Genomic DNA, 21,859 nt, shown 5'->3' on the forward strand with positions numbered 1-21,859 from the left:
TGTTTGGAAACTCCTGATTTAAATTACAATTTACAATTCTTCTACTTTTGAAGAAAAATCTCTTGATCTAGTAAGAGAAAGTTTGAAAAAACATACCTTAAAAAAAACTGTTTTTTTTTTTCTCGGGTAGGGCTAACTTTGGCGAGCCTTGATATTTACTAAACAGGTTTTCAATGAATGTGTGCTATAAACATGAATCCTTTGAAAAACAATTTAATTTGTTGTACCTAATATGCAGTCTAAAATGTAATGATCGTTTCTATTGTTGAGCTGATCGTAGGCGGCCATTGGTGAGCTCAAAATAATTAGAACTATCTTCATAAATTGCAAACAAAAAGTGTTAATTATCTCGATACATAAATTAATAACGTAAAATTGTCTACCATTTATGTATTCTGTTTTGGAAAGTTTAAAATTTTCATTATAAAATTTGTTTTCCTGCCAGAGTTGTGAATTTAAGTGGTTGCCAGACATCGTAAAAAGTTCGCTTCAACATTCAAATTCGAATCGAAAAAATTAACTTTAATAAAAAATTTTAACTCACCGCAAACTTGCCGTGAAATTAGTTCTTAATGCTTTTAAATAAATTCTTAATCGGAAAGGTCAAGCTTCGTTTAAAAATGTCTCATAAGCTGCTTTCAAGTTTCTTTTTTGATGGAACAAACCCGCATTTGCGATAAATGTATGGAAAACCACGAAAACCATCCACGGTTAGTCTGGCGGCAAGGGGACTTTAACCCATGATCCGCCTACCACTGAGGATATTTTACGTCAGCACTGTGGTTGGTGCAAGCAGGGTGCAGGACTCGTATCGACTAGTCAGCGCTGGGATTCGAACCTGGTTCTCCTCATGAGAAGGTGAACGCTCTTTAACCTAAGCCACAGCGACTCAATATTCACATATTAGTCATTTGCACATGTGTGTGCGTTTTAGGGAGCGTTCATTTTTGATCTGAAGTAATTGTAGTTGTTCCGTCGCACTAGAATTACACATTTTTAATATTGGCGATAGTTTTTGAAATCTCCCTGAGAAGGATCCGATATCACAATTTCGATCCTCAGATAAGGGGCACTGGTGCACTATAATTCTGTCGGGGTCGCAAACTCCTCCGAGTGAGGGTTCTGGATTGGAGTTGGATCAAAATTTCGATATGTGGATGGATGAATGCGCTTTGTGTTTTTTAAATGGCATTTTTAAATTTACAGGTTAAACTTTTATATTTACATAAAATTTTATGTTTTGAAATTAATATAAAAATAATTTTATTAATAAATTAGCAATATGTTTAATAGTTTAAAAAGTTTTGAATGTTTGTTTGAATAAAATGAATGAGCAATTTTCTTATTTAATATGTGATTTATAACTCTTGTTTCCGGCCTTAAATGAGTTTTTTAATTAAATTTTTAATTAAATTTTAAATTTTTTTTTACACTTATATCAAACAAAGATATCAAAAACATTAAAATGAAATGAATGCTTAAATAATACTAATCGTATTGAATTGAAAAATTTTAAAAGCGAATTCAGTGTAAAATATTAAGCTGGGTGTTATAATGAAGATAATAATATTTATTAAAATAAATTGCTTACCTGTATATTTTGGGCACTGCCTCACAAAATTCTGCTTCGAACCTACTCCTCAATTTATTATAAAATTCTTTCCTTCTGTCGAAATCTGGTGCATGGCCTTGATTTTCATGAGATTTTTTATAAATCCATTTTTTCATCATCAATTTTGCCCTATAATTGATGTCCAATAAATTGTTTCGCTCTTATATTTTCTATATATATATTATAAAGATAATTTTTATACACCAGGAGATTACCACATTTCTGGAAGATTTCGGACATTTTCGAAAAATGGCTCAATAACGGTGATGTTATTGAGCCATTGAAAAATGGCTCGGTAACGGTGATGTGTAACGGTTGAGCCCTACAAATGGACTCTCGGTGCCACATCATTAATTATCTCTTAGGTTAGAGGTGGGTTTGGTGAAAAGTAGGAGACCCACTATTGGGGCACCCCTTTTTGACCACCTTGACTGATACATACATTTCTGCAAAACACTTTCTTTTTTCTTTTTGTAATTTCTGTAGGTATGAACAGGTATCCACACAAATAATATGTAAATTTATAGCTTCGCACAGGCATTTAAAAATGAACGAAGTTGTGAATTGTTAAATTGGACTTTATATATTCTAAAACCATGATAAATATCCGACAGCTTCTGCCATTTGCGTAGGTTGTTATGGGTTTAGTTAACTTCAGTTATATTATACACTAAAAGATAAAGAAATTTTTAAAAATTTCGTTGCTAGCATTTGCTTTGCATTTTAAGAATAAATTAAGGAAAAACATGTATCTCGGTAAAATTTTCTTAAATTTGATTTTTTTTTGTTGCTCGCGTCATTTTAAGTTAAATTTTGTGATATAAAAGTCATACGTTGCCTAACTAATTTATTGATGAAAGCAACCAGCTGTTACAGAAGTGGCTCGAAATTAATTTTAACATAAAAATACATTAAATACTTATAAATCTTGGTTTAATACGAATTCTTTATTCACCACGCCAAATTGATTTAATTAAAAATGCTTTATTAAATACAAAACATAGTCAACATTTTTCTGTACGAATTTGTTTTTAAGTACAAAATTATTTTCATGATTAAGAAAATTTTCTTCCGATACTCTTTTAAATAGAAGTTAAATCTGAAATAACAGTTTTTAATTGGATTTCTGAGTACTGTAAATTAATCTTGAGTTTAAATTAGAAGGACGGAACGCTTTTTGGACAAGATAGTAGATTCTTACTATACTTTGAAATCCGAGCTAGCTTCGAGGTTATGGCAATATTTCTCATTTTTATGTAAGACAAATTTTTTTCTTAAAGAGTTTTTGTTTAAAACTTAAATTTAAATTTTAATACAATATAAAACATAAGTCTGCTATACTACTTTTTGTAATCTGAATAGACTTCTAAGATTACGATGTCACCCCCCCCCCGTTTTCAAAAGTAAAAATATATACACTCGGACCTCTATTTAACTAAGTCACGATAAGTTCGTGGAAAATTCGTTAATTAAGAAAATCACCTTTTGAAATACTTCAACACAAAACAGGTAAATTCATAAACACTAGACATAATTAAAACAATTTATACATCTTGCAAACTAGTATCTACTATTTCTTTAATAAATCTTGACTGTAGAAATCTGCATGGAAGACAGGAATAGAACAAAATATCACTATGCTATTTACATTTTCAACTAAAAAAGGGCTAAATTTATGTATAAAGCTATAGCTGCATTTATTATAAAAATAATTTTAAACATATATTACCACATGTGTTAAGTTTAATTGCTGCTGATAAAATCCGTAAAGTTTGTGAGTTTTTTTGTTTGGAAAGCAAACAAGAAAGGAGAGGGATTTTACAGCTTTCTCTAAAAGTTAAGTGGCTTCGAAAATCAATTCCAGTTCATTTCCCCCATTTAATGAGCCAACAAGTTTGAAATGTTCTGAAACATTAAGGAAAATAGGGATCTCAAAGAAAAAATTGTTAAATAGAAAATTCCCTTCGCTATTTGGAAGTTATTTTTCGAAGAAATTTCCAAATTGTTCGTGGTGAAAAAAATCGCAAAATAGAGGAGTTCGTTAAATAGAAGTCCGACTGGATATATACACACTATGAACGATCCTAGAAGTTTTAATCAGTTTTGAAAGATTTTTTCAGATATTTAGAATTGATACTGTTTGTATTTTCAGATATTTCCCTATGTTGCCGATAAATTCATATTTCTAAACTGTCTAGAAATAATAAGGTTCTGAAAGAGTTGGGCGGGTCCGACTAGCGGTAGACGGCCGTTCGAACTCGTTCAGCATTTTCGGGACTTTTCTATTTTCAAGCTACCGTAGAATTGGGTAAGTAAGGACCAGAGTTACTTCTGAAGACTGGGTGGACCTGAGCTGTGACGCTAGGTCGCATGTTCGTGACCTGAAGTCTCTGAAGGAATCTAGTGCTTACTAATGATTACCCTTCTTAAAATGAGTTTAAAGTTCTCTCAATAGCACAATTGCATTAATGAAACATCTTAAAGGGTTGGGGTGTTAGAGTAAGGACCTGGGCAGCGACATTAGGTCGAAAGTGCGTGACCTGAAAAACCCTTAGCGCTTTAAATGTTCGTACAACTTGAACGTTCATAGTGCTTAACCCGATGAATTTGAATGTCGACAATATTTTTAACTACACTGCTCAAAAAAATTAGGGGAGCACATGGTTTTAATGAAATTACACAAATATTTACACCGATAAGTAACTGAAAAGTAATCATTTATAATGTAAGACCGAGCAGGAAATAGAAGAAGAAAAGAGCAGAAATCGGGATGTAGCAGAGACGTCTGTTTTACTGCCGTAACTCAGAAAGTTGATTTCTCAGTTATTGTTTTCGAGAAATGGTGACTTGAAAATGTTTCAACAACGTGATTTACCTGAATCCATTGCATGGCGCATCATCGGCAGACTGGAATCCGGGCAAACACAACGCAGCGTGGCGGACGCTGTTCGAGTAAGCAGAAGTGTCGTTGCAAGGCTGTGGAATCGATTCCAAGAGACTGGAAATGTGAGTCGTCGGCCAGGGCAAGGTCTCTCTCGTGCAACAACTGCAGCTGATGACCGGTATATACATTTAACAGCTCGTCGTAGCAGAACGGACAATGCTACTCAGCTGCAAAGACAGTTTCTCGTGGCAACAGGACGAAGAGTTTCCACCCAAACAATACGGAATAGGCCCCATCAGGGAGGTCTCTATGCTCGTAGGCCCATGGTCTGCATTCCATTGAGCTCAAGCTACCGTGCGGCTCGCAGAAGACGGGCTCCTGACCATCAAGATTGGGAGCAACGGGATTGGAGCCACGTATTGTTTACAAACGAGTCTAGATTCAGTCTGGAGAGTGACACCCGACGTGTTTTGGTGTGGAGGGAAAGGGGCACTCTAAATAACCCCACTTTCATTCGTGAAAGGTCACACTACAGACTAGCTGGTTAAATGGTGTGGGGAGGAATAAGCATAGATGGACGTACGGACCTGCATATCATTCGGAACGGTACTTTGATAGCCTACAGATATGCAGACGAGATATCGAGACCTCATGCCATACCCTACGCAGCAGCCATTGGAAATTCCCTTGTTTTACAAGATGATAATGCGAGACCACATACAGCTTGTCTTGTGGAGAACATGCTGGGAGCTGAAACAATACAGCGTATGGAATGGCCAGCGCGCTCTCCTGACCTGAACCCAATCGAGCATGTTTGGGACGTGCTCGGGCGACGCATTACTGCGAGACCAAGGCCTCCGTTAACTCACCGTGACTTTGAGATTGCCCTTCTTGAGGAGTGGAACTGTATTCCCCAAACTCTCATCGATACCATCATCGCATCCATGGGAAACAGGTGTGCAGTAGTCTAAGCTGCTCGAGGAGACCACACGCCTCATTAACAGTACTGCATCATTTCCAAACATTACTTTTTTTATCGTTTACATGTAAACCAATTGTTGCCTTAAATCGGCTTTTTGTTTTTTTCCCATAGTTTCCATAAATTAAAGCTTAATTCCATATGTTTTTACGTCTTTTTTCTGTATCGCGCTTTGATACGTATGCACTATCCATTTCATGCAGCTCTGTGGATGTCTCGCACGATTTTCTTACTTTCTTTGCTTGCTCCCCTAATTTTTTTGAGCAGTGTATATCAAGCTTAGAAAAGTGGGCTGCAATTTGTAGAAAGTTTCAAAGGGTAACTAAACATTTGTTAAATTATATTTATTTGATACTTTACTATTAGCTTTTAAAAGTTCAAAGTATTTGTGTTTTGAATAAAATACATATTTCGCAAATTTCAATGATAAGTGGCCAAACATTATGTAACAATATTCAGAACTGAAAACGGTAGAAATAGATCAGAAGCAGTTGCCAGATTTCTATTGCAAAATTTTATTTTGCACTGTACCTTTAATCAGTAACGTATAACCAGTAACATGTTTAAGAGAATTATAAGCTTATCTAGAATTCTAGATAGATCTTCAGAGTTACAATGATTGGGGTTCCTGAAATTATGTGTACTTTAAATTTACGAAAAGTTTTAAATTTTTGAGTGGGGGTTAAAATTGATTATAGTAAACTTGTAATATCAATCAAATAGAAAGCTGAAATTTCGTAAGTCTTTTGGTTCTGTTTTATGTTAGGCAATTAAATAATACTCGTTAACTTCACTTTTTAACACTGAGAATTTAACGTGCTGTGAAAAATATTCCTCGAAAAGAACATTTGAGTATTTATTTTAAATTCATTTGAACATTAATATTTAAAGTTTGTAACTAAATAAACATAAAATTTCATAACTAGGATACAATTGCTTGCGAACGAAATTTTTGAATGTAAATTTTAGTAAAGGTTGTAGTAAATTATTTCAAGTTAAGCCAGTAAAGTTTTCAGTTTCAATTTTACTGAAAAATTAGGGATAGTTTTTATTAAGTAGATACCATGAAGGTACTGAAACAGATATTTCATATTTGTATCATATTTTTAAATGTCATCACTGTTAATATTACCAAATGTTATCACCTTCCATTTAAACCACGAACTTAATAATCAACTCCCCCCCCCCCGAAACATTAGTCTGACATGAAGAAGTCCCTTTTATTTTAGCCGTATCGTGTAACTAAGAATAAGCTGTTTCTCTCTCCAGAAATTCTGACTAAAATCGAAATTAAATCATTTAATGGTGACGCTTTTGACGTACATCAAAAAACATAAATTTACTTTCTTTCATTACATCGCTTTACGCATATACTGAAATTACTATGAACCAGTCTCATAACGAGTTTGCTCTACTTTTTAAAATTTCATGTTTACACTAGAATCTTGCAAATTATGATTAGTTACAGCAGTGACCGACCGTTCCGTGACCAATTAAAACACAATTTTAAATTGTTTCTTGAGCCTTAACAAACAAAATTCATAGCCCTATATTCACGAGAGAATTAATTTACATTTGACTCAGTTTCTACACGAGCTAGAGTGCTTAGAATAACTTCAGGAGAGCGTTTGATAAAACAAAATTTCCAAGTTTTCGGACTACAATCAAAATGTTCACCATTTTTGTTAACAATCTAGAATTATAGTCTATTAAAATTTCGACCAAATTGCAAACGACTAGAGTGCTCAAATTTCAATTTGAGTTATGTGCCTAATATTAAATTGTCCAGCATCCTTCCTGAACTAGAAATAAACTGGTAGAGAGAAATTTCTAAATAAACATTCGATAAATCAATAATAAAAGTACTGTTTTAGTAGTACATATTTCTTTTCACATTCAAAGTTATGATAATCTATTTTAGTTTATTTATTATAGGGTTTATAATAAACAAATTTTAAACTTTTTTTTTCTTTGTGTCGTCAAATTTCAAAATAGTTAAAATTGTACCGCGACCAAAAATGGTTGAAATTTACTGCTCTAATTGTTATGGAAGATAAATCAGATTGTTACTAACTGTGCACAGAATCTAATTTATCTCTCGAATATGACCAATTTATTTCGATTCTTCACATAGCCCAGGTTTTTGAGCCACATGGGAGCATAGGTCTAATGAGAGTTAAATATTACAAGATTTCTGTTTTTCTTTCAGTCATTTGATTGTAAAAAAAGTTTTTAGTCCATTAAGAGAGCCGTGGTTCTTCAGGGGATATGCAGCGCTCGTCTACCAATGAGATGATCAGGGTTCGAATCCCAGATATGGCTGGTCGTTACGAATTCCGTACCCGGCATGCACCAACCATTGTGCTGACGTTAAATATTCTCAGTGGTAGAGGGGTCATGGCTTAGAGCCTCTTTGCCGTCAAGCTAACCATCTAAGGTTTTCGCGGTTTTCCTCTTGACTTAACGCAAATGCGGTTTAGTTCCATTTAAAAAAAAAAAAGTCCTCCACGAAGATAAATTTCATCCAATGATTGATCCAGGAGTTCCCTTTTATTCTGGACTGGGTACAAAATTACGGAGTTAAACATTAATAGTCGTAAACTCAAAGTTAGGTTTATTGAACGTTTATTATTAGGTTTTATAAGAAGTGAAAGGTTATAAAATCCATTTAGAGAACTATTTTCAGCAACAATGCTTTTCTCAGTATTTTACTTTCACAATTTTTGATTGGTCAGTAAATAGTCGAAGTGCCTGTATTTTATAATGACTATCTAAGCAGCAAGTTACTTTTCAAGCATTAGGGAATTTTAAGACTATAAACGTTCACAATTAAAACTTTTTGTCTGATATTTACTAAAAACAAATTTTGACAAGTGTTGTTGTGAAGCGATGAACGTGTTATGAAACGGAAAAATTTCGATGGATTGGTCTAAACAAGTGTGAAATCCGAATCGGGGGGTGGTACACGGCCGTTCTGCTCCCTCATCGAGCTTCACGCTTGTTTAGCCGTTTCGGAACTTTTCCGTTCTTTCAGTGCAGTAAGAACCAGGGTGTCAAAAGAACTGGGTGGTCCTGGACTGTGGCACTAGCCCACATGTCCGTGACCCTAAGTCACTGAAGAACTCTGGCTCTTACAGCTAAATATATTTGACTGTTAAATTATTTTTCCCTCTCTAGTTAAAGGGCTGAGGTAGGGTAGAGTAAGGTCCTGGATTGTAGCTAAAGGTTGCCAGTCCGTGCCCTGAAAAGCCACCCGGCTCTGCACTAAAGTTTAATCTTAGAAAAAGAACGTTTATAGGTGCTTGGAATCTATTTCGACGTTCACAATATTTTCCGGGATATTTATTGTTCATAGATAAGGGATAGGATATTACATTTGAAAATATTAACTTATGATATTTTTCCAATTTTGAGCTTAACTTGAATCAGGCTCTTAAGATTAGCTTTTAAAAGCGTCAGATTTATATGAACAGACAACACTTCCTCAATACCGAAATTTTTTAATTTGAAAATTTAGTTTAATATTAGAAAATATAAATATTGAAAATTAAAATTGCCAAAAACCTTCCTATCCAATATTATATAAGGTTCAAAATCCTGGGCTAAATCAAAATTGTCTGAAAATATACTAGCTTTTACAAAATGGTTTATAGGATTCAGTGTGCAATATAGTGATAGTAAATGAAATCACAAGGAGCTGTACATGCTGTATACTGTTATTCACAACCAACAATAAATTGCCTCTGACTTGCTTTAAGCAAATCTGGTCCCGCAGTGGATTGATCGTAGAGACACCGTTTCCAGTAGAATACAGAAGTCAATCCTCCCTGGCTGCGGTCAGTAAGGGGGTAGGGGACCACCTTGATCAACCTGTCTGGGCTGAGGGTGCGCGGCATCAGTCTCACTTAAACTGCTCTACCATAAAGTGCTCGACATCGCATGCAGGTAGTAGGGCTACTAAAGAAGGGAAGCCATCCTCACTGCAGAGTTTCAAAATTGCGATGGTATGTCTTCGGATCATTCTCGGATGTTTCCCACACCGTCACTAATAACTCTAATGCGACATAAACACCTAACTTTTTAAACCAATGGGAACCCGAACAAGAGGCAGGCCCAGAGAATAAGGTGGGTTGACTACATTTAGGAGGATTTCAAAGCACTTAGAAGAATGAAATACCTTGGCGAAAAAAATATTCTTATGTCCTTGACCAACAAGGAAGTCAAAGTTAAGTCAAATAATTTTACTAACAACTCTCGTTGAAATATAACAAACTTTTATTATTTTTTACTGAAGACAATTACTCATTTGTTAAGTGATATTTTAATTTACCCAGAATTACCATAAATTGCATTATCTCAATACTTTGCGGCGTTCTTTAAAAAGTTCCTTTTTAGTTCATCGAAAGAGTGCATGCAATATTTGTTAATACAAGAAACAAATGAAATAAAATAAAAATATGACCACCGAAGCCGACGTCTTCAGGATGTTTATTATTTTGAATGTATCTTGTTTTTCCTGGACCTCTATACAAAACCATCGGGGTACTGAGGGAGATATTTTAAGCTTTTGCTTCTCCCTCAAATAGAAATGGTTTTGTTTTTAATGGCTACCGAGGCCGGTACCCCCTGAAGACGTCGGCTTCGGTGGTCATATTTTTATTTTATTTCATTTGTTTCTTGTATTGATACTTTTTTCTGAAATTTCTGCTGCTTCTTAGCGCGTTTTTTTTCAAAGAAGTTTTTTCAAAGAAGTTTTATCCTTTTCATCTTAATTATTTGTGTTTTCTTTCAGTATTGCAATATTTGTTCGTATGTCTCATATTTATAGAAGTTAATTTTTTAATGTTAACCCATTTTAAGCCATCAAGATGTTTCGGTTCTGTTAGGGAAAAATTATGCTCAGTTGAACACTTTCTAATTTTTGTTTTATAATGCATGAAAACATGTGAAGGTGGGAAATGCAGTATAAAAATGTGTAGTCAATTTTAAAACTTGTAAAAGTTTGAATTTTTAACATATTGGAAGACATTTGTTTTTAACGAAATTCAAGTAGTTCAAATTTTCCAGATTTCAACTAAATCTGCTTAATAGATTTTATATAAACTTAAATTTTAGCTTTTTGCGGGAATACTTTAATATCTGTTTTAAAATAACAGATTATTCAAATTTTTTAGAGCTATTTTGAAATTTTAATATATTTCTGTTTCATTTCTAAATGATTAAAACTTAACTGGAATTCTTTATTTTTGTTTACACTTTTTTGACATTTGTTAAAACAAACTGTGACATCTGTATATAACTAAGACAATGTAGATGAATATCAAAGTAAGAATTCATTATTTCAAAACTCCATTTTTCTCGCTTTACAATAAAATATAAACAAAGAAAAAGCACTTGAAGCTGGTATAAAATTCCACTTTTTAAAGCTAATTTAATATTTTACTTTCAAAACTTGCTTATACATAGCTGAAGTTAACCAGATTTCGTTTTAGTATTTATTACCTCAGAATATCGTTTAAAAGTTAATTTCTTTTTCCTTTTCATAGATTTTAAAATTTGTAACTTTTGGTCTGAAGATATGTCAATTTTTTGCACTGTACGATCGAATAAATTGGTGGTTTCATTTAAATTGTACTGATCTGTTGTTGGCTGAATGTTTTTACAGAAAGTGCGCTCTTAATATTGACTTATTCAATAACTTTATTTCTATCTAATATAAGTAAGAAAGTTGAATTAAACAAATGGTGACCATAATTTAAGTCAAAATGGAAAGCTGATATAATCCCCGACTACGAAAAAACTCCAGCATGGCATCCCGATGTAGTAATTGTCAAAAAATACAAAATAAAAAGATTACCTCAATTAAAACTCAAGACTTCGAATCGAATAATCAAGAAAACTCTATTACGTTTAATAAAAGGAAGATTTATTTACTCAACAACAAAATTATAGCATCGCCGTTCCAAAAAAAGAAAAACAAATCTTAGTCAAAAAACTATTTTCATTCTAGTCACCATAGCAACCACAACTCTTCTCGTTACCATCTATAAACTAATACATAATAAATAAATTATTGAACAAAAAACAGGATGCGCATAAGCACATAATATTTCACAGTAATGTTTGTGCTAACATTTGTATCTTTAAAATTTGTTTGGGTTTTCTGTTAAATTCTCACATTCTTACTTAAATTGTGTACTTTACAGATATTTAAAACCAATATTATTTGAAATTCCGCATTATTGGATTAGATTATAGAGTTAAAAGCACAATTGCATTAATGAAACATCTTAAAGGGTTGGGGTGTTAGAATAAGGACCTGGACTGCGACATTAAGTCGGAAGTGCGTGCTCTGAAAAACCCCTAGCTGTTTAAATGTTCGTACAACTTGAACGTTCATAGTGCTTACCGCAATGAATTTGAATGTCTACAATATTTTTTATCAATATAAAATTTGAAACTTTTAAATTACAGCTCACTTTTCTAAAGGATAATTAAACATGTGTTAAATTGAAATTTTGAGACTTTACGATTCCGTTTTAAAAGTTCAAAATAGTTGCGTTTTGCATAAAATATATATTCCGCAAATTTGAACGATAAATGGCCAAACATTATGTAGCAATATTCATTATTAAAAGCGGTAGAAATAGATCATAAGCAATTGCCAGATTTCCATTGCGAAATTTTATTTTGTATTGTACCTTTTAACCAGTAACATGTTTAAGAGAATTATAAGCTTATCTAGAATTCTAGATGGATCTTCAGAGGGTCCTTGAAACGATGTGTACTTTAAATTTACGAAAAATGTTACATTTTTTAGTGGGGAATTAAAATTGATTATAGCAAACTTGTAATATCAATCAAATAGAAAGCTGAAATTTTGTAAGTCTTTTGGTTCTGTTTTATGTTAGGCAATTAAATAATACGCATTAACTTCATTTTTTAACACTGAGAATTTAACGTGCTGTGAAAAATATTCTTCGAAAAGAACATTTGAGTATTTATTTTAAATTCATTTGAACATTAATATATTAAGTTTGTAACTAAATAAACATAAAATTTTATAACTATAGGATACAATTGCTTGCAACGAAATTTTTGAATGTAAATTTTAGTAAAAGTTGTAAATTATTTCAAATTTAAACCAATAAAGTTTTCAAAGTTTAACTCAGTTTCAATTTTACTGAAAAATTAAGAGTTTTTATTTAGTAAATACCATGAATTTACTGAAACAGATATTTCATACTTGTGAATATCTTCAATGCGTCATTTTTTTTAATTATCACCACTGCCTTTCATATAAACCATGAACTTAATTTTAAGCCCCCCTGAAACATTAGTATGGCATGAAGAAGTCACTGTTATTTTAGCCGTATCGTGTTGCTTAGAATAAGCTTTTACTCTCTCCCAGAAATTTTGACTGAAGCCTAACTTTAGCTGAGCGTTTGATAAAACAAAATTTTAAGTCTAAGGCTGCAAATATTCAAGGCAAAGAATTTCTTCAAGGTTTTTGACAAATAATTAAATGTATGACTATAGGAAAGTGATTCAACACCTAGAAGTTAATTCAAGTGTTGCATGTATAATCAAATTTTATTTTTATATATCGCAATGTGATATTAAAATATTTTGACGAACATACAACATTTATGTATTTCATGATATGTTACAAGCATTAAATATTTACAAAATGATGACAAATTTAATGCTTGACGTGCTGTTAAGTATGTAGCTGTAGATAAAAAATTTTTAATTTTTTTTGCTTTTTATATGTGCTTTAGAAGCATTATCATTCAAATTGTATAAAATTTAATAAGACTGTTAGTAAAAATCTCTTTATATGACTTAAAACTTAGTTTTTGACAAGATTTTTGTATTGTAAAAACCAATATTTTCATCTCGTCTTACAACGCTCGTGTGAAATCTTCTAAACAATTGAATAAATATATTTTAAATTTAATTTGAGTCATGGTGGCTCAGAGGATAGAGCATTTGAATGAGGTGAACTGGATTCGAATCCCGTCGATGGCTGGTCGATACGAATTCTGCATCCAGCCCGCACAGACCACAGTGCTGTGCCTTCTCAGGGGTTTCCGCCATTGACTTCAAAATGCTATTGAAGATATAATTTTTAGCAAATTAATTTTAGTCAGTGTCATCTCATGAGGCAGTAAAACCACTGGTGTTGGCGTAATGAAAATAGGATGGATGGAAAAATTTAGCATCCATAAAAATTATCATTATTGATATAATATGTAAAAACAAATTTTTCAATTATAAAGAATAGAACTATTTTAATTTTTTTTTTTTGTTTACGTTTGCATTTAATATATCATAAGAATTGGTTAGCTTTAAAATATGAGAAGGTTTGGCTTGTTTGTGTGAGGTACTTAGTTTTTTCTGAAATATTTTTTTTCCTGATAACTTTCAACTCTAGAAGTGAATGATAGAATTGTCTTTAGTGACTGAAAGGTGTTGTGTATGTATTGTTGAGAGATGGTGCCAAAGAGTGCTCTAAATGAGAGCGTCTCATAAATATTTTGAACACATTTTAATCTACTTATTGGTTTTTGTCACATTTGCACTTTGCGTAATGTAAAAATTCTCTCTTTTATTAGTCTTTTAATAAAAAATTAAAAGAAGACTTAAATTCGAGTCAATTGTTACATGACACAAATGAAGTAAATTATTGTATATTACTGCTTTTAGTTATTAACTTAAAAAATGTATATATAGTATGTAACTAATGAAGTATTATAATTATAAAAACTAAGAAATACAACAGTCAATAACTTTTGTATCATTGTAAGGGTATATTCATAATTTCATTAATGTGAAACATTTATTTTGATATTTAAATAACGTTTTATTTTAGTGAAATAAAATTAGACTGAAATTTAAAATATGCGAAATAAAGATTTAATAAAAAAGTAGGATTTTAAATTTAAAAAAATTGTTACGTTACTCAAAGTTTAAATGTTTTTGTTAACACTTTGTGTGTTTCCTTATTTAACCTTTTCGTGCAAAAGGTTTGCGGGAGAGGTCTTAATAGTCTCTCCTAAAGGTTTTATTCGACACAATCTATGCAAAATTCCTCCCAAAAGTGGTCGTATATGAAGGTGGTAACTTTTCTGGAAGTATATATATTTTCCTTCCTTCCTTCCTCAATGGCACGTCAGCCCCGGGTCGGTCCTGGCCTTCTCAATCAACTTCCTCCAGGCCTGCCTCTGCCTGGCAGTTGTCTTCCAGTTTGAGACTTTTAAGACTGAAAAGTCTCTTTCCACGCAGTCGGCCCATCTCAGCTTTGGTCGACCTCTGGGCCTTGATCCGATGGGCTGAGCCGAAAAGATTATGTTTGTCGAACGCTCTCTGTTCATTCGAATGATGTGACCAGCCCATTTAATTCTTTGAATTTTTACATACTTGACAACATCAGGCTCCCTAAGGGCGCGATGGAGTTCTGAGTTTGAACGTCTGTACCAAGTACCATCAACTTGTTTGCCCCCAAAAATGGATTTTAGGATTCGACGTTCGAAGATTCCCAAGGAATTCTCATCTTTCTGTGTTGTTGTCCAAGTTTCTGAGGCATATGTTAGGATAAGTCTGATTAAGCATTTATAAATTAACAGTTTAGTATCTCTTTTTAGTAGGTTTGATTTTAAATATTTTTTAATCCATAAAAACATTTACTTGCACTATTGATTCTTTGTATTTCGGGTGCGATATTGCCATTAACGTTGACTTCAGAACCAAGATAAACAAAACTGTTTACTTTTTCAAACTTGTATTCACCAATTTGCAAATGAGTTGTAGAATCAGTTATTTTGGCGCATTGCATATACTTGGTTTTCTCCTGGTAAATAGTGAGATGCATTTTTGCATTTTTTCTGCCTCTTTTTCCATGGATAGAAAAGCTTGCTTTAAGTCAGATTGTGTTCGTGCTATGATGTCAATGTCATCGGCAAAAGCGAAAATTTGGACAGACTTATGAAAGATATATCCTCTGGTATTGATTCCTGAATCTCTGATAATTTTTTCTAATGCCAAATTGAAGAGTAGGCATGCTAAAGCATCGCCTTGCCTTACACGATTTTTTACCTCCATTGGTTCCGAGAAGTCATTTTGGATTTTAACTTTCTGCATGGTCTTACACAGTGTAAGTGTGGTGAGTCGTACAAGCTTGTCCGGGATATTGAATTCTCGCATAGCTTCAATGAGTCGCTTCCTGTTTACACTGTCGTAAGCAGTTTTGAAATCCACAAATAGGTGGTGGGTACAAATTCCAAATTCCCTGGTCTTTTCCAGAATCTGTCTTATGCAAAATATTTGGTCATTTGTAGACCTGCCCTTCCTAAAACCGCACTGGTATTCACCAATGATGTTTTCTACATAGGGGCTAAGTCTGTTAAATAGAATTTTTGAAAAGACTTTATATGCAGTGCAGAGCATACTGATACCCCGGTAGTTTGAACATTCAAGAATGTCCATTTTTGTGTATAAAACAGTGCTGTGTTTCCATTCTTCAGGGAGTATCTTTTTCCCATACTGATGTTAGAATATTATGTATGGCCTTTAGCCCATCTGGTCCTGAGTTTTTGATGAATTCTGCTGATATCAAATCTGGGCCAGGAGCCTTGTTAAGTTTTTGAACTGCTTCTTCAACCTCAATCATTGAAAGAGGTGCTATACACTCTTGGTTAACGTTTGGTGAACAGGACTCTGTCTGAACGCACTCTACATTAAGTAGATTGTCGAAGTGTTCATTCCACCTATTGAGAATGTCGGTTTTATCGCTTAAAATATCTCCATCTTTATTTCTGCAAAGGTTAGTTCTAGGTTTGAACTCCTGACGACCAAAGTTAATGCCACGAAAGAAAGCTCTGCTCTCATTAGACCCTCGGAGATGTTCGACGTCCCTAAAGAGGTCTTCGTGTTCTTCAACCTAGGAACTTTCTTTTATTCTTGCAGTTTTGTATTTCTCTACTGATGCTCTCGTGTGTTTTTTACTGAGCATCATATTATATGCATCGTTTTTTCTTTGGGTCGCGTTGCGACTTTCCGTATCAAACCAATCCTTTTTCTCAGCTCTTTTTATTTTGCTTATTACATTATCACATGTGTCCAATAGGGCTTCTTTGAAAGAAGTCCTCTTTCCATCTATGCAATCAATATTTTCGATTGCTTTTTCATCAAGCTTCATAGTTAGTTGTGACTGAAAGTCATCCCTGACTCTAGGGGTCTTTAATTGTTCGCAGTCACATTTCTCAAGACGTTTCCCATGACATTTACGTGCATTAGATAGTTTGGCCTTGATCCTGCTCATTACCATGTAATGGTCTGAGCCAAAGTTGGCCCCACGATAGGTTCTAATATCTTGTATGTCCGTCATATGTCTAGAGTTTATCAATATATGGTCAATCTGGTTGGAGGTATCTCCATCTGGTGATCTCCAGGTCGTTTGGTGAATTCCCCTGTGTTTGAAAAAGGTGCTGGATATGACCATGCTATGTTCTGCAGCGAAGTGAATGAGCCTCTGTCCATTGTCATTTGTTGTTTCGTGCAGGCTGTATTTTCCAATAGTGGGCCTGTGCTCAGCTTCCTTTCCAATTTTAGCATTTAAGTCACCCAAAATAATTTTGATGTCGTTTTGTGGACAGGAGTTATATAGAGAATGCAGGTTCTCATAGAAAAGTTCTTTCTCGTCTTCATCCTTGTCTTCAGTAGGTGCGTGGGCATTTATAAGACTGTAATTAAAGAATTTTCCTCTTAGCCTAATTTTACATAACCTTGAAGACTTTGGCACGAAATCCATGACAAGATGCCGAATGTGTTTGCCCACAACAAAACCCGTTCCAAAAATATGCCTCTTCTTATCACAGCTATAGAAGATTGTGTGATTTCTCTTCTCGATTATTCCATCGTTAAGCCACCTCATCTCTTGCAGAGCCATTACATCAGCCCTGTAATTATCCAGCTGTTCCGTTAAGAGTTGCAGCCCTTTGCTTTTATACAAAGAGCGAATGTTCCATGTTCCGATTCTCAGGTCCATGTAAGATTTGCCTGGTCGTCTTCTAAATTTCGGTGCGGATTCATTGACTTGAGACTCCGCAACAAGATTTTTTTACAGGGTAGGGTTGTTAGCCCTACGCCCAACCCCCAACCTGGAGGACCAGGGTGTTCCTCTTTGTCTGGTGTCTCCCCTCCGACCTTTCCGGCTTGGGGGACCCTGCCAGTAGCTAAGCTACCGCCGGCATAGCTCTCGGGAGTATATATATTTTAGTGTTAACCCTCCTGGCGTCAAGCCCGTTATAACACTGGCATGATTTCCATGCTGGAAGCGGCTTGTCCGTGTATGCACGGGTTCACGTTCTAGGTCTGGAGCGGTGATCACGTCTTTTTCTGAACTAGAATATTTCCTTCCCCCTCAACCTCCTACTGCTCACAAATTGAGAGGCGTATAAGCTGTCATCGTAAATCACTCACTGTTGTGCTAGAATATTTCTGTTTGAATAGATGTGAATAGTTTGCGTTCTTTTTCATGTTTGAACCCCAATCAAACCAAAAGTTTAACTTTGAAAAACAGATTACATTTTTATTTTCTCCAACACTTTCGAAATACTGAATTTTTTTTAAAAATATATTCATTGCTTAATTTATTATACTAAATCTTTGAATAAATAAAATCGTTTCGTATTTTTAAATTTCAATTAATTTTCGAAAAAGCATTTTTCATTTTAGAGTAAATTGCAGGAAATTATTTCTTGTCTAAACAAATGCAATATTTAATGAGCTAATTAATGAATTTTGAATATTACTAATTTTCCACAGTATTTAACTAATTTATTTAAATTAGTTAATTTTTTCAAGTACTATGTTGCTTACAAAAAAATTAACTTCATTTGCCAGATAAAATTTTTTTTAACTCTTAAAACACTCTCCTCTTTCTGTAATGTTAAAGACTTTCTCGGCATTTTTCTAAAAATCCCATCACTCAAAACACTAGTTTTATTTGTACTTTAGTTTAATGATATTAAAGCATTTTCATGGATAGAGAAAAAATCGAAATTCTTTTCATTAGTAAATACATTTCTCATACATGTGAATATATAAATAAATATTTCAGTAATGATAAATAAGTTTAATAATAAACTCAAATTTCCTTAATAAATAATAATAAAAAAATGTACAAGCTGTTAAAACTCCATATAACTAAGTGAGTAATAATAAACTAAATATTTTTTCAAGTCCACAAAATAAATGTAAATATCTTATTCCACTCAAATACATTTTAAATATACATACATTTAGATATACATTTTAAAGAAAACGATTTTTTTTTTAAAGTATAACTGATTATATTTAAAATATTTAAGTAATCGTTGTGAAAATTCCAGTAACTAAAATAAAATATTAAAATCATTGCACATTTTATATACTTTAATTGTTGGAACACTTGCAAACAAGATTTTTTTTCTTTCAAAAAGATGTTTTATTTTTAATTAAATTCATCATTAATTTGATTGAAAGTACAATTTTTTCTATAATATCATTCGAAATCCAAATAAAAGTGTGTGTAAACTCAAGGGTGTAAGCTCGAGTTGTGTTGTAATTATGTTTGTAAATATTCAGGAAACTGGAAAGTAATGACGCTTCGGCGCATTGAATATTCGATAGTCCAAAAAATCCTTTTTTTACAATCCGGAATTGAAGGGTTGTTGATAACGAGGGTGAATACATTTTTGATAAAAAATAAAATCTTGGTAACAAATATCAAGTGCATCGAAATGACATTACTTTCAGATCTCCCTAATATTTCACGAATTTAAAAGTTGTTCAATCCAGAACAACCAACGTAAGTATTACAGTACTGACATTCGTACTAAAATATGCATCGATTGATTGTCTGAAAACTAAAGTAGATGATTACATGATATTTTTGTTAAGTTATTAAAATAGTTTTCAGAAGTTTAATTTGAAATGGGGGTACGCGAAGCGATAAACAAACCCTTATTGTGATTTAAATATAATCTAGACAATACTTATCATACTAGTATCCAGATATCATACTAGTGTCCATACGAGTTATCATACAGTTTCATCTAAAGGGCACGTTTTCTTTTCTGTTCATGGTTAAAAATACTGTAAAAGGTGATTTAAAAAATGGGCGTATAGTACTAAAAGTGTATTGCAGAAGTTGGAGAAATGCGAAATGAAGAGAAGATTTGTCTCTATATTTTCTGCATTTCAATTAAAGTCTAAACTTCGACTGCGAAAAAAAAAAAACTTAAAATAAGAGCTTAAATAAACTTAAAACAAAAGATAAGAATAAAAGTAAGCTAGAATTAAAAATAAAGCATAAATGAGCTTAAATAAAGTACACGACAATTCTGCGAACTTAACAAATAAAATAATTGAAGTAATGGATAAATTTTATGATTAAAGGTCACGGAAAATAAAATTCAATAACACTCTGCAACAAAATATCCATTTTACTTCATCAGTAATCTTTCGATGCATTTTGTGTGCAGAATTTGCTGTTGGAATAAAAATTAACTCGCTACTTGAATAAAAAGTTCTAAAAATATTTGGCAACTAAAATGGAAGGTATTACGTTATTTTGATTCTTTGGAATTATATATTTTTGAATTTATCAATGACGTTATAAACAAATTTATAAAAAATAATCCAACAAAACATATGTTTAAAAAAAAGCGATAGCAAGTTTTTGCGCCCAACCACAAGTTCAATTTCATTCATAATCCACAACATTCATAAATATATTGCTATTTATTATAAATACAATATTTTTAAAATATTACTCTTATGAATAGTAAATATGACTATTAAGGGATAAAAGTTTTTTATTCTAAATATATTTTACCCCATATAAATTAAAATCACAGATAACATAACTTAATGTCAGTTTTCTTAAATAATTTTCTTTTAAAAAAATTTTTGAATTTAATTTTTCTAGAAAATAAAAAGTTGTTATGACCTTTAATTTATTGATATTTGACCGAAGTAATGCAGAAAATTTTACTTTCCTTATTTCAATAATTTTTTCTCCTTATGTTACATACGTTCTTTGATTTTTTACTGCTAAGCTGCGCACTGTAAAAAGTTAAAAAAAAATATAAAAAAATTTAAAAAAATCCTATATTTATTTTATATGCTATTTCCAATTTTAAAAAAAGAAATTACTTTTTTTTTTAAAAAAAAAAGCATTTTTTATGTTATTTTATTGCTATACAAAAGGTGTGCATAATCTTAGTACCTTCTCTTATGTCAAAGCATTTTTATGTCATAACCATTATTTCTAATTCTTGTCAGTTTGTTTCGATGAAGAAGAAACGCAGAACAACGTTTTTTTTTTCTACTAACAGATAGGGAGAGAAAGTGATGAAGTCCTTTTAACACATTTTTTCAATTTTTCACGAACTATATTATATAAGCCGAAAACAATTATTGTTGTTTGTTATTTACCATTGTGTTTATTAGTCGCCATTTTTTACTAGTGTGGAATAGCTGATTCTGTGGAGCAACATGGTGCAAAGAGATGAATTTTAAAAAAAAAATCGATATTAAATATTTTAAACCAATACTACCGAAAATTTTTGTATAACTACGTTTATTTTTGTATATTTAAATTCTGTTACTTCCACGTGATTTTTTTTTTCCAAATATATATCATTGCATGATCTATATTGTTAAAATCATTCCTTTGAATTTAACAGCAATGGACAAATCTACAAAGAATCATTATATTTACTTATAAAATAATATTCTTGCAACAATTCCTGTACTGATATTTATTCTTTGTATGTAAAATTTCATAAGGTTACGAATTTTTTAAGCTTTATTATTGATAATACCCTATAAAATAAGAAAATTTACAATAAAAATGCAGTTTTGCTTAACTAGTGTATAAATAAAAATTTATATTTTTAGTCAATTTTATAAAGTGTAATATGAATAGTATTAAAGAGTATTAACGTACATTAAAAAGTTTTAAGTGTATTTTTAACAATATTCCATCTTTAGAAAAGCAGCGTTTAGCGAAAGCTTTCTTTTTACTTAATTTCAAAGAAAAATAGAAATAAAACGGGAATTAAATAAATAATATCTACTAAAAAGCAGTCATTTTTCTAATCGAACATTATTGAAAAAATACTCATTAATTATTTTTTAAAATTTAAAAATATCACTAATATACTTAAAAGATAAATATGACTTTTCACTAGCTTGTATATAAACGAAATTGTACTTTGAATTCGGAAATGAGGCAATTTAAAATGCACACGCATTTTTTAAAATAAAAAACTTAGATGGTAGCCGCAAATGTATCTGGTAAATAAAAGAAATGGCAGGAAACAGGAAGGAAAAA

At 32.2% G+C, this 21,859-nt stretch overlaps 2 protein-coding genes across 2 annotated transcripts; one reads left to right on the top strand and one right to left on the bottom strand.

Annotated features, from left to right (window-relative positions):
- The first annotated feature begins 4,465 nt into the window (after window positions 1–4,465).
- Window positions 4,466–5,044, top strand: LOC147806698 (uncharacterized). Its single transcript, XM_087168509.1, has one exon. The coding sequence runs from the start codon at window positions 4,466–4,468 to the stop codon at window positions 5,042–5,044; it is 579 nt and encodes a 192-aa protein (XP_087024635.1).
- Window positions 5,045–16,417: 11,373 nt separating this feature from the next.
- On the bottom strand, window positions 16,418–17,524 carry LOC147806699 (protein CFDP2-like). Its single transcript, XM_087168510.1, has one exon. It carries the CDS (start codon window positions 17,522–17,524, stop codon window positions 16,418–16,420), a length of 1,107 nt encoding a protein of 368 aa, XP_087024636.1.
- Window positions 17,525–21,859: the final 4,335 nt, after the last annotated feature.

This window comes from Parasteatoda tepidariorum, chromosome 7, assembly GCF_982258835.1.
Source record: "Parasteatoda tepidariorum strain Cologne lab strain chromosome 7, Ptep-v5.0, whole genome shotgun sequence".
NCBI lineage: Eukaryota > Metazoa > Arthropoda > Arachnida > Araneae > Theridiidae > Parasteatoda > Parasteatoda tepidariorum.